The sequence below is a fragment of the Chanos chanos genome, chromosome 15, assembly GCF_902362185.1.
Source record: "Chanos chanos chromosome 15, fChaCha1.1, whole genome shotgun sequence".
Taxonomy (NCBI): Eukaryota; Metazoa; Chordata; class Actinopteri; order Gonorynchiformes; family Chanidae; genus Chanos; species Chanos chanos.
This window is the reverse complement of record NC_044509.1, coordinates 16,173,907-16,186,174: the sequence shown is the minus strand read 5'-3', so window position 1 is coordinate 16,186,174 and position 12,268 is coordinate 16,173,907. Positions and strand designations below refer to the sequence as shown.

General features: G+C 39.0%; 2 protein-coding genes across 2 annotated transcripts; both read left to right on the top strand.

Moving 5' to 3' along the window:
* Positions 1 to 2,955: 2,955 nt before the first annotated feature.
* Positions 2,956 to 7,258, top strand: LOC115828331 (collagenase 3). The gene is made up of 10 exons (XM_030792291.1): positions 2,956 to 2,985; positions 3,241 to 3,476; positions 3,561 to 3,709; positions 3,966 to 4,091; positions 4,320 to 4,485; positions 4,661 to 4,753; positions 5,764 to 5,897; positions 6,070 to 6,229; positions 6,490 to 6,593; positions 6,902 to 7,258. The coding sequence occupies exons 1-10, from the start codon at positions 2,956 to 2,958 to the stop codon at positions 7,000 to 7,002; spliced, it is 1,299 nt and encodes a 432-aa protein (XP_030648151.1). The 3' UTR covers positions 7,003 to 7,258.
* A 2,007-nt stretch (positions 7,259 to 9,265) lies between these two features.
* Positions 9,266 to 11,949, top strand: LOC115828378 (collagenase 3-like). The gene is made up of 9 exons (XM_030792339.1): positions 9,266 to 9,507; positions 9,645 to 9,793; positions 10,369 to 10,497; positions 10,622 to 10,783; positions 10,877 to 11,003; positions 11,108 to 11,241; positions 11,347 to 11,506; positions 11,616 to 11,719; positions 11,849 to 11,949. The coding sequence occupies exons 1-9, from the start codon at positions 9,290 to 9,292 to the stop codon at positions 11,947 to 11,949; spliced, it is 1,284 nt and encodes a 427-aa protein (XP_030648199.1). The 5' UTR covers positions 9,266 to 9,289.
* The last annotated feature ends 319 nt before the right edge of the window (positions 11,950 to 12,268 follow it).

The window sequence follows — 12,268 nt, the reverse complement described above, 5'->3', positions numbered from 1 at the left end:
GATTTAAAGTCTAAATTTCCGTGCATTGCTTGTTGTAGCGAGTATGTTCCATGATTTTATATGAAGAACCTCTGTCTTAAATACCCTCAGATCACCTTTTGAATTAGCATTACTTTCCCCAATGAGATCGAAACGACAAAGTTTTGCACTGGCTGTTTGATTCTGAACTGACTTGCAGAATCCATTATAAAGACAATCTGGTGTCTGAAGTAAACAGGTGAGTTATGTGTCAGTAAGCATATGTTTTTCTTATTTATCAGTTAAGTTTATTCTGTTCCACAGCTTGTCTTTGTTGTAGCTGTTGTTGCACCTGTGTTGATGGAAATACTGTATCCGAATACAGTATTCAGTACAAAGTAGAAATATTGGATTTTTAGGAATACTTATGTCGTACTAATATTGTAAAAATACGTTTTTTTTCGGGGAAAAAAAAGAAAAACAAGTCAAATAGTTGGTGTTCCTCATAACTGTGAGCGCGGTGAGTATTTGTGTGCCGTCTGTTTGCGCTGACCTGACAAGAGGGCAATAGGGGAGAGGAAAGTGTAGCCTGATTTAAGATATGGGGAAACCGTAGCAAATTGCTACGCAACTATTTTGTTTTGATTAAGTTTTATTTTTTACCTTAACAGATTTCCTGAGGGTAGTCCATTATAACGTTACGTGTCTTTTGTTTTCCTGTTGGACCTGCAATATGCGAAGCGGAGTTGGTTTGACCGGGAGAAGATTAGTCTACGTTAGTTCTAGCAGTATAGTTACTTGCTAGTTCACCTACACGCTGTCCTCACTGCTCAGTCAGCCTGTGAGTCATACGGTTGCAGATATCACACTGGAGAAATAGAGCGCTACTTTAGGCCGTGTCTTTCAGTTTATAATAGTATCGACCACCAGTAGGCGATCTGTAGGGGGATGAGGGGGGATGCCATCCCTCTTGATAGCAAAAGGACCAAAACGCATCGCCCTATCTACACTATAGAGAAATGTCGGTGACCATTGGGCATTCCCCCCTGTTAAAAAATAACAAATCACCTACCGTCGATAACTATATATAGAACAAACCTGTGTTCTGCCCGATCTCGCGGTCAGGGGTTAATTAAGGCTTAGTTCTTGGCATAAGGTAGCAGAGAGAACCGTTTTTATTTGTAATGGGTTTTTTTTGTCTGTTCAGCGTTCTCCAATTTGTGTGGGTGGTGACAGGGTTCACAATGTTCACATAGGCATTTATTCGTGTAGAGTTTAGTTTATTGGTTTGAGTGTGGATTAGGAACTGAATGTTAGGTTTAAAATGATTTGATTTTCGTGATTTTTATTCAATGATTTTTATGGTTATACTTGTTTATATATGTTTGTTGCTGGGTTTATGAAAACCATAAACCAATATTACATTTAAGTGTTCATAATTATTATAATAGTTTATTGAAGTACGCTTATATTAACACTCTAATATCCTGAAATTAGAAATGTAATAAAAACAAAAACAGGATTGTTACGCCGTTTCCCCTTTTATTTGAATTCAAATACAAATAATTTTGCTTCCTCAACAAATAATGATGCAAATAGTGTAAAAATACTGGGCTCTGTGCACATCCCTAATATATATAAATATATATATATATACACACACACACACACACACCCACACACACACACACACACACAGTATATATATGTGCGTGTGTGTGTTTGTGGAAGTGCAGATGTGAAGATCAACAGGATGTGTAGATCCCATTGATTCTGCAATAAAAGAAAAACATTGTACACAAATACATTTCTGTGTGTCATGTACCGCATTAAAAGGTCCAAACGCTCTTCAGGCTAAAAGCATCCAAAATTATTATTATTATTATTATTATAAATAATAACATTAATAACATTAGAAATGAATATTAGGGATATGCAGGGAGCCTAATATTTGTACAGTATTTGTATCTGTATTTGTTGAGGCAGCAAACACACACAAACACACACACCCACACACATATTTATGTGTGTTACATTTCAAATTGAGGAAATTAAGATACAGCATTTCCTTTACATTGCACAAAAGTGAGTTTCAGCATCTGCCTGCAAGACTTGCAGAGTGGCTGTCACTATGTCCTTGATTGCAAATACTTAACAATAGGAAATGACTGCAGATGAGTCAGTGATGTGAAAAAACAAAATACAGTAATTATACAAACCAATCTGGTTTTGTCAGATTTAAAAAGAAATTCACAAGAGGAACCAGACTCACCCTGGTTTACAACTCAAGTTTAGTGCGTTCAGTATGACTTTTTCAGTGTTGGCGTTCACTGAAGAGGATTTGTTTTCTTTCTTCTTCTGTGAAATAGTACAACAAATCTACAGGTGTCATAAAAATGAAAGTTTAACATTTTAATTTGCTGGAAAATAAAAAAAAGAATGCTAAGCTATCCCTTTGTAGGTGATGATTAGCCCATGCAGCTAACTTCTGCCAACTTGTTTTTAAGATCAGGACAGAATTCCTACGATACGCAGAGTTATATCTCTGTTCTGTGGTAGGGCAGATTCTTTACTCACTTTTCTTTGCTGGAAGAATCTTAAGTACAGATCAAACTTAAGTAAATAGATCTATGAATGAGAAAACTCTTTCAGCATAAAGATCTGCCTGTGACAGAGAAAAATAATCCCAAACTTGTAAGATATGCGCCAAAAAAACAAAACATGGACCAGAGACGGGACAAAGGTCTCATCAAATCTGAAGAAAATGCCTTTTTTGTTGTTGTTGTTGTTGTCTGTAGGCCACTTCCTGAAATGCTGAAGATGGGTTTGAACAGATTACTGTCGTTTCCTGGCTGAAAAAGCCTTGAAGTGTCAAAAGCCTTGAAGTATATTTATGTTTACATTTACATTTGTGTTTGGTCATCTGGAAGATGCTTTTGTCCAAAGCAGCTTAGAAAAGAGCAAATCGAATAAGCTTAAATCAACACATCTTAGTACATGAAAGCGAGTGCCAAGAACTACCTCAAGGTCTGTGTGTGGTTTCAGTACATCACTGAGACAATGTTCCATAGGCTCAAACTTTGTAGGCTCTGTGTTGACTGCTGATGAAGACTGTCTTTGTACCTTAGTAAAGATTTTCTGTGACTGCTTCAGATAATCACTGACGTTATGAATACAATACCCCAACAACTGTCATCGGCATGGCGCGTTCCAGCTTCAGGTATCTATCCACGGAGTCAGACTCTCAGTCCAGTAACTGAACGACACATACTCTTGTTTCAGGGCTATTTGACGAAGTTCTACGGCCTTAAGCCCCAGACTGGACGGCAGAGGCGGACAGAAGTTTCTGATACGTTCACAGCCAAGGTGGGAGAAATGCAGCACTTCTTTGGCTTGCCAGAGAATGGTGAGCTCACCCCGGAAACAATAGCAGCCATGAGAAGGCCCCGTTGTGGTCTCTCTGATGCTGAGTCATTTGGAGAGACCATGAGATGGAAGAAGAGGAACCTGACGTACAGGTGAAGGCTCTGTGCACCTTGAAGTGTCGATCCTATCATGATTTTTGTCTGTGTTCAACCTGCCTCATTTATGTTTGTGCACAGGATAACTAGGTACAGTAATAAGATGAAAGCCTCCCATGTCAGAAGAGCCTTCAGGGAAGCGTGGAAACTCTGGGCGCAAGTGGCACCTATCAAATTTCGGCACAGGTCCAAGAGGGAGGTCGACATTTTCATCTCCTTCAATAATAGGGGTGTGAGCTCCAGAATGCCTCTTAGACTAGTTCTTCAAAATTAATTTCAGAACAGGTCTAAAGAATTCATGAGTGCCAAGCTCCATGCGTCATTAATTAAATGCTATAATTAGAAGGTCTTCATCTGAGGATGAATAAACACATAAAAATGGATTACACATTACTGAAACATCAAAAACCACTGGAGCATTGTCTGCTTTAATCTCAGAAAATGTGGCGAAGCGAATAGTTTGTTAACACCATACATACGTTGCAGACCACGGGGATGGTTCCCCGTTTGATGGAGAAGGGGGTATTCTGGCACATGCGTTCCTCCCCGGGCCTGACATTGGTGGCGACGTGCACTTTGATGCTGAGGAAGAATGGACAGCTAACACCACAGGTGAAATGTGGATGATAATTTTGACGTGCGTTTAAAATTTAACGTTCATTATAACAAGGATAATAATTGTCCAAGAGGTCTCCAAGGTATGTTACAGATATGGTTTGATCAGTTCTTTGAGAGACTACGGTTTGTAAGAATACAGTCAGATGTTTGTGCATTGTATAAGTAGTGTCAAAGACAAACTGTGATATTTCAGTACATTTTTGCTTCCTCCCCCCCCTAAAGGATTTAACTTATTTGCTGTAGCAGCACATGAGTTTGGACATGCCCTTGGCCTTGCACACTCCTCCGATCCTGGAGCAGTTATGTTTCCAGCCTATAATTTTGTCACAGAGGCTGAATTTCAACTATCTTTCCAAGATGTTCAAGACATCCAAGAAATGTATGGTATGTCACATCTTGCCTTTTACTGATGATATGTTTCCAGCGTATATTTTTCTTACTTTAATATTCAGCAAGTCAGTATTCAGCACAATTTTTTTTCCATGAATACACATCTTTTACGATTATTTTACTGTGCCTCCATTACCCTAATTAGATATTCATCCAAACTTCAGCTTGATAAGAGCTCCGCTAAAGACGCCAGGCAAGTGTGATCCTGACCTATCGTTTGACGCTGTAACACGGATGCAACGAGAGATTGTCTTCTTTAAAGACAGGTACGGTAGTCCCATCAGCAGGTACGGTAGTCCCATCAGCAGGTAGGGTAGTCCCATCAGCAGGTAGGGTAGTCCTATCAGCAGGTAGGGTAGTCCCATCAGCAGGTACGGTAGTCCCATCAGCAGGTAGGGTAGTCCTATCAGCAGGTGTAATCAAAGGTACTTTTCACAATTGTACATGTAGTTATGATATCAGGTCAACTTTAGTATCTCCGCTTTGGTGTGTTCCTCTCCGTCGTGTGGACCTGCTAGGTTCTCCTCTAAACGCTGCTGTTTCTAATGTGGTGAACATATCTGGACCTTATGCCACAGAGTCTTTTTTAGTGTCAGAACAACAGTGACTTAGTTAACCCTATCGGCAAATTAATCCACGTTAGCATTAACAGGAAATATTACTGCTGTAATATTGGAGGCAATGACTAATTCAAGTGCTTCAGAACAGTGTAGACAGAGCTCCAATCCATATCAATCGGTCTGGGTGGCCTGCAGGAAATGCCTGACACGTAGTGTTTGACAAGCACAGCCAATTGTGTGTCACCCTGTGGATTTCCCACAAACCAGAAGTTATCAGTTAGCCACACAACTTGAGTTAAACTTAACATTTTAATGTGGCTACCTCAGAGCACACACACCCCCCCCCCCCCCCCACACACACACGCACACGCACACGCACGCACGCACACACACACACACACACACACACACACACACACACACACACACACACACTCAGTATTCTTCCATTGAAAAGTGTTGCTCAATGTGTTGCATTATGGGAAACTCTTTACTCTACAATGGTCTTTGACTTTGGTCTATTTGAGTTTGTGTATGAGTAGAAACATGTTTTTGTTGATAAACATATTTTTTTTTTTGACAGAGAAGTGGCATGTCAGGAAACATGACATGAATATTATACTGTGGTTGTGAACCACTGGTTGTTTTTATTTAAATGAATCGAGAAAGAACAACAAGACTTATGTAACTGATGTACAACATTTCTGTTTTTGCAGATTCATGTGGCGAGTCCATCCCAATTTCGATGAAATAAAGACAACCCTGATAACAAGTCTGTGGACTGATGTTCCGTCATTTATTGATGCAGCTTATGAGAACATAGCGATGCACACCTTGTTGTTTTTCAAAGGTTAGGAACAACAAAGCTATGCCTGAACATGGTCATGATATCTCACAGTAGAAGAGTCTGTAGAACACAAAGAAAAATTCTAAGGTCTATGGAACACGGATGAGTGTGCGAAACAAAAAGAACAGTTCCCATGTTACCTTAAAACAGGTTAACTTGTCTCTCTCCTTTCCAGATGTACAGTACTGGGAAATGAAAGGTTTGGAGCTGATGAATGGTCGGCCAAAGAACATCTCCGACTTTGGCTTCCCATCCAGGGTGCGAAAAGTAGATGCTGCTGTTCACTTCCCTGAGACAGAGGTCACAGTTTTCTTCACTGGAACGGAGTATTGGAGGTGCCTCTTTTTTGTCTAATGCACTGATTCATTCGTACTCATTTCTAATAACTCTGACAGGGTGATGAACTTATCATTTTCAAATATTCAAATGGACATAGTTAGGGTATAGTTGAATGTAATTAAGACCATATGAAATGATATGTGCTGATATATTGAAATGGTCTAGCAGAAAGTTAGACCAAGTCAACAAATAACTCAGTCAACAAATGCATCACTTGTACACATATTTGTATTTTCTGCTGGAAAAAAAAAAAAAGATTTGACGAGAAGAAGAGACAAATGATGGAGGGCTATCCAAAGCTGATCAGGGATCAGTGGTCTGGTGTTCCCTCACCTGTTGATGCTGCACTGATTGAGAATGGTAAGGATTATTTCTGCTCTGAACAGAATCTCTTTCAGCCCTTTGTATTTTCACGCTAACTACGCTATCGTATTGTTTTTGCAGTAGTGATCAGTAACTTGGTGAAATAGTGATCGGTAACTTGATCTCACTAGACCATGATAGAATAACGCTTTGAAATGACATGAATCATTTGATGACTTATGTTCAAACAAAATGTGATGGTGGCGAACCGTAAACGTAAGGTTGTTGGGCTGTAATCATATATCTCTGTCTGTCATGGTGGATGGTTTAAGCTAAAGTGATTTGGCTTTGTTGTATTTTGATAGGATTAATCTACTTCTTTGTGGGCAATCTCCAGTTTGAGTACGATCCAAAGACAGAAGGGATCACAAACACATTCTCTGCTAACACATGGCTTCGCTGCTGATAGAGGACATGAGCTGCAGAGCCCGTACGGAGATGTTTAAAAAGGAGAAATCTTTCATGTCTGAAAGCATTTCATCATCGGAGCGTAAAGTGGGCTCACAGACACATGGTTGCATCATACAGTATGTCTACACAGTCCAGCTGTAAACCAGTTTTGTTCAGCGCTGATGACATCGAGGAAATGTGCTCATGTCTTTCACTCAAAATACATTGCATTGTTTACTGTGGAGCGCAACACCAGCTCAAGCAACCCTGTTTCTCAATAAGTTTAAGAATTTGTGGTGCATTTCAAAATGTTTTTACTTTTCTTTTGAATGCAAGAAAATAATAACAACCCCCTCCCCCCACCCCGTAAGACAATTTTTAATTTTTTTTTTTTAATTGATATACTTGCTTTGTTTAATGGCTTTTATAATGACATTAAAGAGTTTTTGTTTATTTGTTTGTTTGTTTGTAAGATTGGCTCAGTTGTCCTCTTATTTGTAAAAGACACATTTCACTCTGGCCTGAGACACAACCTACATCTTAACAAAAGACAGGTTGGGATTGTTTGAGGAGCTCCAGAATGTTGTAAAAATCTGATTTCTCTACGGATATAAGTCTTACTTAGCAGAAGAAAATTATAGAGAGGAGCAAACTTCCCGGACATGTGTAAAACCCTAAGCTTTCTTATTTTTTTTTAATGAATATTTAAGTGTCTACCTTTGCTTATCCATACCAGGAGAATTTTAAAAATTAATAAATCAATTTTTAAAAAAAAGGTTGCTGAACCCATTGCTACTGATATCAGCTGAACTTGCCATCATCAGAGCAAAGAATAGCAGGTCTATTTTAGCGTTCCTGTCAACAGATGGCATTAATTAGACAATCAGGAATGGGGAAGAGAGATTTACACCAATTAGTGACCATTTAGCCAAACAACACAGTACCATATTCAAGATACCAACCTTATCAGACAAAAAATAAAAATAAAAAATGACATGAAGAATAATGTTCTCACCCCACTGGACATAACCGTTACAACGGACGTCACGGACATGGTCCAAAGTCTATTTCCTAACCAAGTCTAGGGAATTCCCAAGCCCTGTGTGTAATCCCAGTCATGGATTTGGAAATGTGCCCTGGAGCAAGTTTTAAACCTGTCATTTCAAAGAGCGGATTTTTCCAGTCCCTGAAAGCCCTCAAACACAAGTCTGAAACATCCAAATCAGTCTTTTAAACTGAAGCATAATACATTCAGTTGAGCATGGAGTCTGTGGAATTTAAACACTTTGGGTAAACTGTTGTTTTTTTGGGGTTTTTTTACACTGACAACATAATGAGATTTTTATTCTTCAATAATGATCTTAGCTGTGATGAAGTACAGTGATGATAAAACTGACTGTGTGGCCAAAGATTCATAATCAATGTTAGAATGATGAACAATGCTCACAATATCTCATCTTCATGAGAAAAATAAGAGTTATAATAATAATAATTCAAATGATGTAAAATGTTATATTGACTCAAAACCTGAGGCAGAGAAACTAGAGAAAATAGACACATAAAGCAGATAAAGCATCAAAACCTTTTTTTTTCTTTTCTTTTCTTTTTGTCTTTCCCCCTTCTGTGGAAAAATGGGAGTAATTTGTAAACACCAGACCTAAAATAAACAAGATCAATAGCAAAAGCAAAAATCTTCGTAGGAAAAACCGCGACTGAAACGCGAAAACTAATGCCTACATTTTCCTCACCAAAATCGACTTTTCTCACGACCGGCCTGGGTCTAACAATGATTTTTTTTTATGTACCATAAAAATGAATAACTTTTATTACTAATATTAAAAACTAATATTATAACTAGTGTTAAAAGTTAATATTGAATTCAATAATCATAAAAGTTCTTATCAGTCTGAAAGACTTTATAACAGAAGAGCTGTCAAACCTTCAATTTCCTATGTTACGAATGTTGAGTCATGGAGTAATTGTGCTGGTGACACACCTCTGTGTTGCTCAATACGTGAACCTACAAGTGTATATAAAGGACAGATCAAAACACCAACAGCAACAGTTTCTTACAGAAAACTGCAAGATGAAGGCATACAAGCTTTGCATTCTCTTTGGCTTGGTGATTTCTGTTCACTCAAGTCCAACATCACGCAGCGGACAGGATGCTGAGGAAATGGCAGAGGTAAGACGTTGAATTTTTCTGCGTGTTTTTGTTTGTATGTGATTTTTATAAATCCAGAAACACACTTGAGATGTAACTATATGAATTCTTCTAGGAGTATCTGAGGAAATTCTACGACATGGGTGACGTGTTTGCACATGGCAACTTTCGTAGTGTCAGCCAGCTCTCTCTGAAGGTGAGTGAGATGCAGCAGTTTTTTGGACTCAAGGTGACAGGAAAATTGGACTCAGAGACTTTGGACGTGATGAAGAAGCCCCGCTGTGGAGTCCCTGATGTTGCAGCCTACTCCACCTCCCCAGGAAACATAAAATGGAAAAAGAATAGACTGACGTACAGGTGTGGGAATGAAGCACAGCTCTTTTCTTTCTTTCTTTCTTTCTTTCTTTCTTTCTTTCTTTCTTTCTTTTTTAAACCAAAGCGACAAAAAACAGACACACTAAAAAGACGTTCAATGTGTTGGCCTTTTCTTTCAGGATCGAGAACTACACTCCTGATCTGTCAGTGGCCGAGGTGGACAACGCCATCGCTAAAGCGCTGCAGGTCTGGGCTGATGTCACCCCACTGAGGTTCACACGCATTTACAGCGGCGTCGCCGACATCATGATCTCCTTCACTCGTGGAGGTAAAGTTTCAACACGAACCATTAATCTTTAAAGCTCTGGTGTAATTTACTCAAATAGTAAACAGTGTCAAAATAAACCTATACAAAATGTTCTTTACTGTAAAGCAGTGACTCTTTGTGTGCCTCGACACTTAAAACTATTCAGTGATGTTTGAGTGTTTACATTCCTTCAGCGAGGGGATTCTGTAATGTAAGATGTTGATAGACAGTGACTTGTCAAGGCTAAAGATTGTAACGTCCAGGACAGTGATGTTACTATAATACTCAGTTACACATGTTTACACATGAGTCAACCTTTGAGCAAGTCTCTTTACAAGACTCAAGATTCAGAGGGAACTTGTCTGAAGTTAAATTCCGTCATATGTCCTTCAGTTTTTTTATGTCTAAAAGCATCAGATGTGAAAAAAAAAAAAAGAAAGAAAGAAAAAGAAAAAAAAAATTCATTGTTAGCAAAACATGAGATTACAGGAGTTTTGAGTTGTTGTTTCTGTAGCACCGGTATGTTAGGTATCATGTAGGCAGGCAAATGTGATGTCTTTCCTCATTCTAAAATGAGGCTCTGCCTTTGTCTCCAGCCCATGGTGATGGTTCTCCTTTTGATGGACCTGGTAACACCCTGGCTCACGCTTTTGGTCCGGCTGCCGGGATTGGTGGAGATGCTCATTTTGACGAGGATGAGACTTTCACCTCCGGAACCTCTAATGGTGATTTTTTTTTTATCCAAAAAAAAAAAAAAAAATTCAAGAAGAAACAATTTATAAACAACTTCATTAAAAAAAAACCCCTCACTTTCAAATTTCTAACTTTCTTGCTCTGTCCGTACAATAGACTACAACCTGTTCTTGGTGGCTGCCCATGAGTTTGGTCACTCATTGGGCCTGGGCCATTCCAAAGTCCCTGGTGCTCTGATGTACCCTGTCTACAGCTACACCGACCCAAGCAGCTACTCCCTACCCCAGGACGATATCAGTGGAATACAGTCTCTTTATGGTAATGCATGATCTTAACAATCTTAAACAGATGTGGCTTGAAGTTTAGTGTTTATCTAAAGGTTTCAAACTGACTTCACTGATTTCTCACCAGGCCCAAACCCGGATGAACCTGAGAAACCTCGGCCCACACCCCCCACCACACCCAATGCCTGTGATCCAAACCTGGTTTTGGATGCTGTGGCAACTCTCCGTGGAGAGCTAATGTTTTTCAAAGACAGGTATAATAAACAGTAAAATGATTTAAAAGGGAATATGTCTGATGGGACCAGATTTGAGTCTAAAATAAAAACTGAATGCCTAAAACGTTAATCTCTCCCTTCAGGATCTTCTGGCGTAGCGACCCCTGGAGCAACACGCCACAACAGTACCTCATCCGTCACTTTTGGACTGATGCCCCCGTTGATATTGATGCAGCTTATGAGAGTCCAAGAGAAGACAGAGTGTTTCTCTTCAAAGGTAGAAATCCAACAATCCAGCAATGTCAGAATTAGGTATTTTATATATCACATGAACCATTTTCCTCATGAAAACTTTCTCTTCTTTTCCCTTGTTGACGCGCAGGTCAGAAGATCTGGGCTATAAACGGTTATGACGTTGCAAGAGGGTACCCCAAAAGCCTGAGCAGCATGGGTTTGCCAGAATCTGTGAAGAGAATCACTGCTGCTCTCTATGATCAAGCCACTGGAAAAATATATTTATTTGTCGACAAGATGTACTACAGGTAAACACTGTTTCCCACTAACATTGCGGGTAGAAGCTGCTACCAAAACATTGTTTGTTGGGATTTGCTCTCCAGCTAGATTCTTAACAACTATTTCTTGTTTTTGCAGGTATGATGAGCAAACCAGCACAATCGATGAGGGTTACCCCAAACCAGTGGAGGACGGTTTCCCAGGCGTGGCTGGAAAAGTCACTGCTGCCTTCCAGTTCAGAGGTATGCACAAGAATGAGTCGGTACAGTGCTCTTGTGAATCAAAGTATTTCAGTGAGGTTGTATAGATGAAATAAGGGGGGAAAATGTTTTATTATCCAGCACATTTCTAACGCAATGTTTGTTGTGCAGGTTTTACCTACATTTACAGCGGATCAGTCATCTATGAGTTCAGTCTCCCAACCAAGAGATTCTTCCGTTTGCTGAATAACAACTATTTCTTGCCTTGTTAGGCATCTGGAAAAACTCTGCCCATGAATCAGTTGTGGAGTCTCTGATGCATATTCAGTTGAAAGTCTGTTTAAGTTATTGAAGATATATTTAAATATTATTTTGTATTTTCTACTGTTGTTTTTAAATAAGTGTCAGATTTTAATTTAAATTATTAATTGAACATGTCTTAATATGTGTAACTGCTTTTTCTTGATAATAAATATATGAAGGGCATTTTGGATTTAAATTGTCTGGGAGATTTTTATTTTTTATTTATAATTTTTTTTTTTTTTTTTTTTTGGTGCTCCAGTTTTGCAATGTTATGATCATTCAAGACTG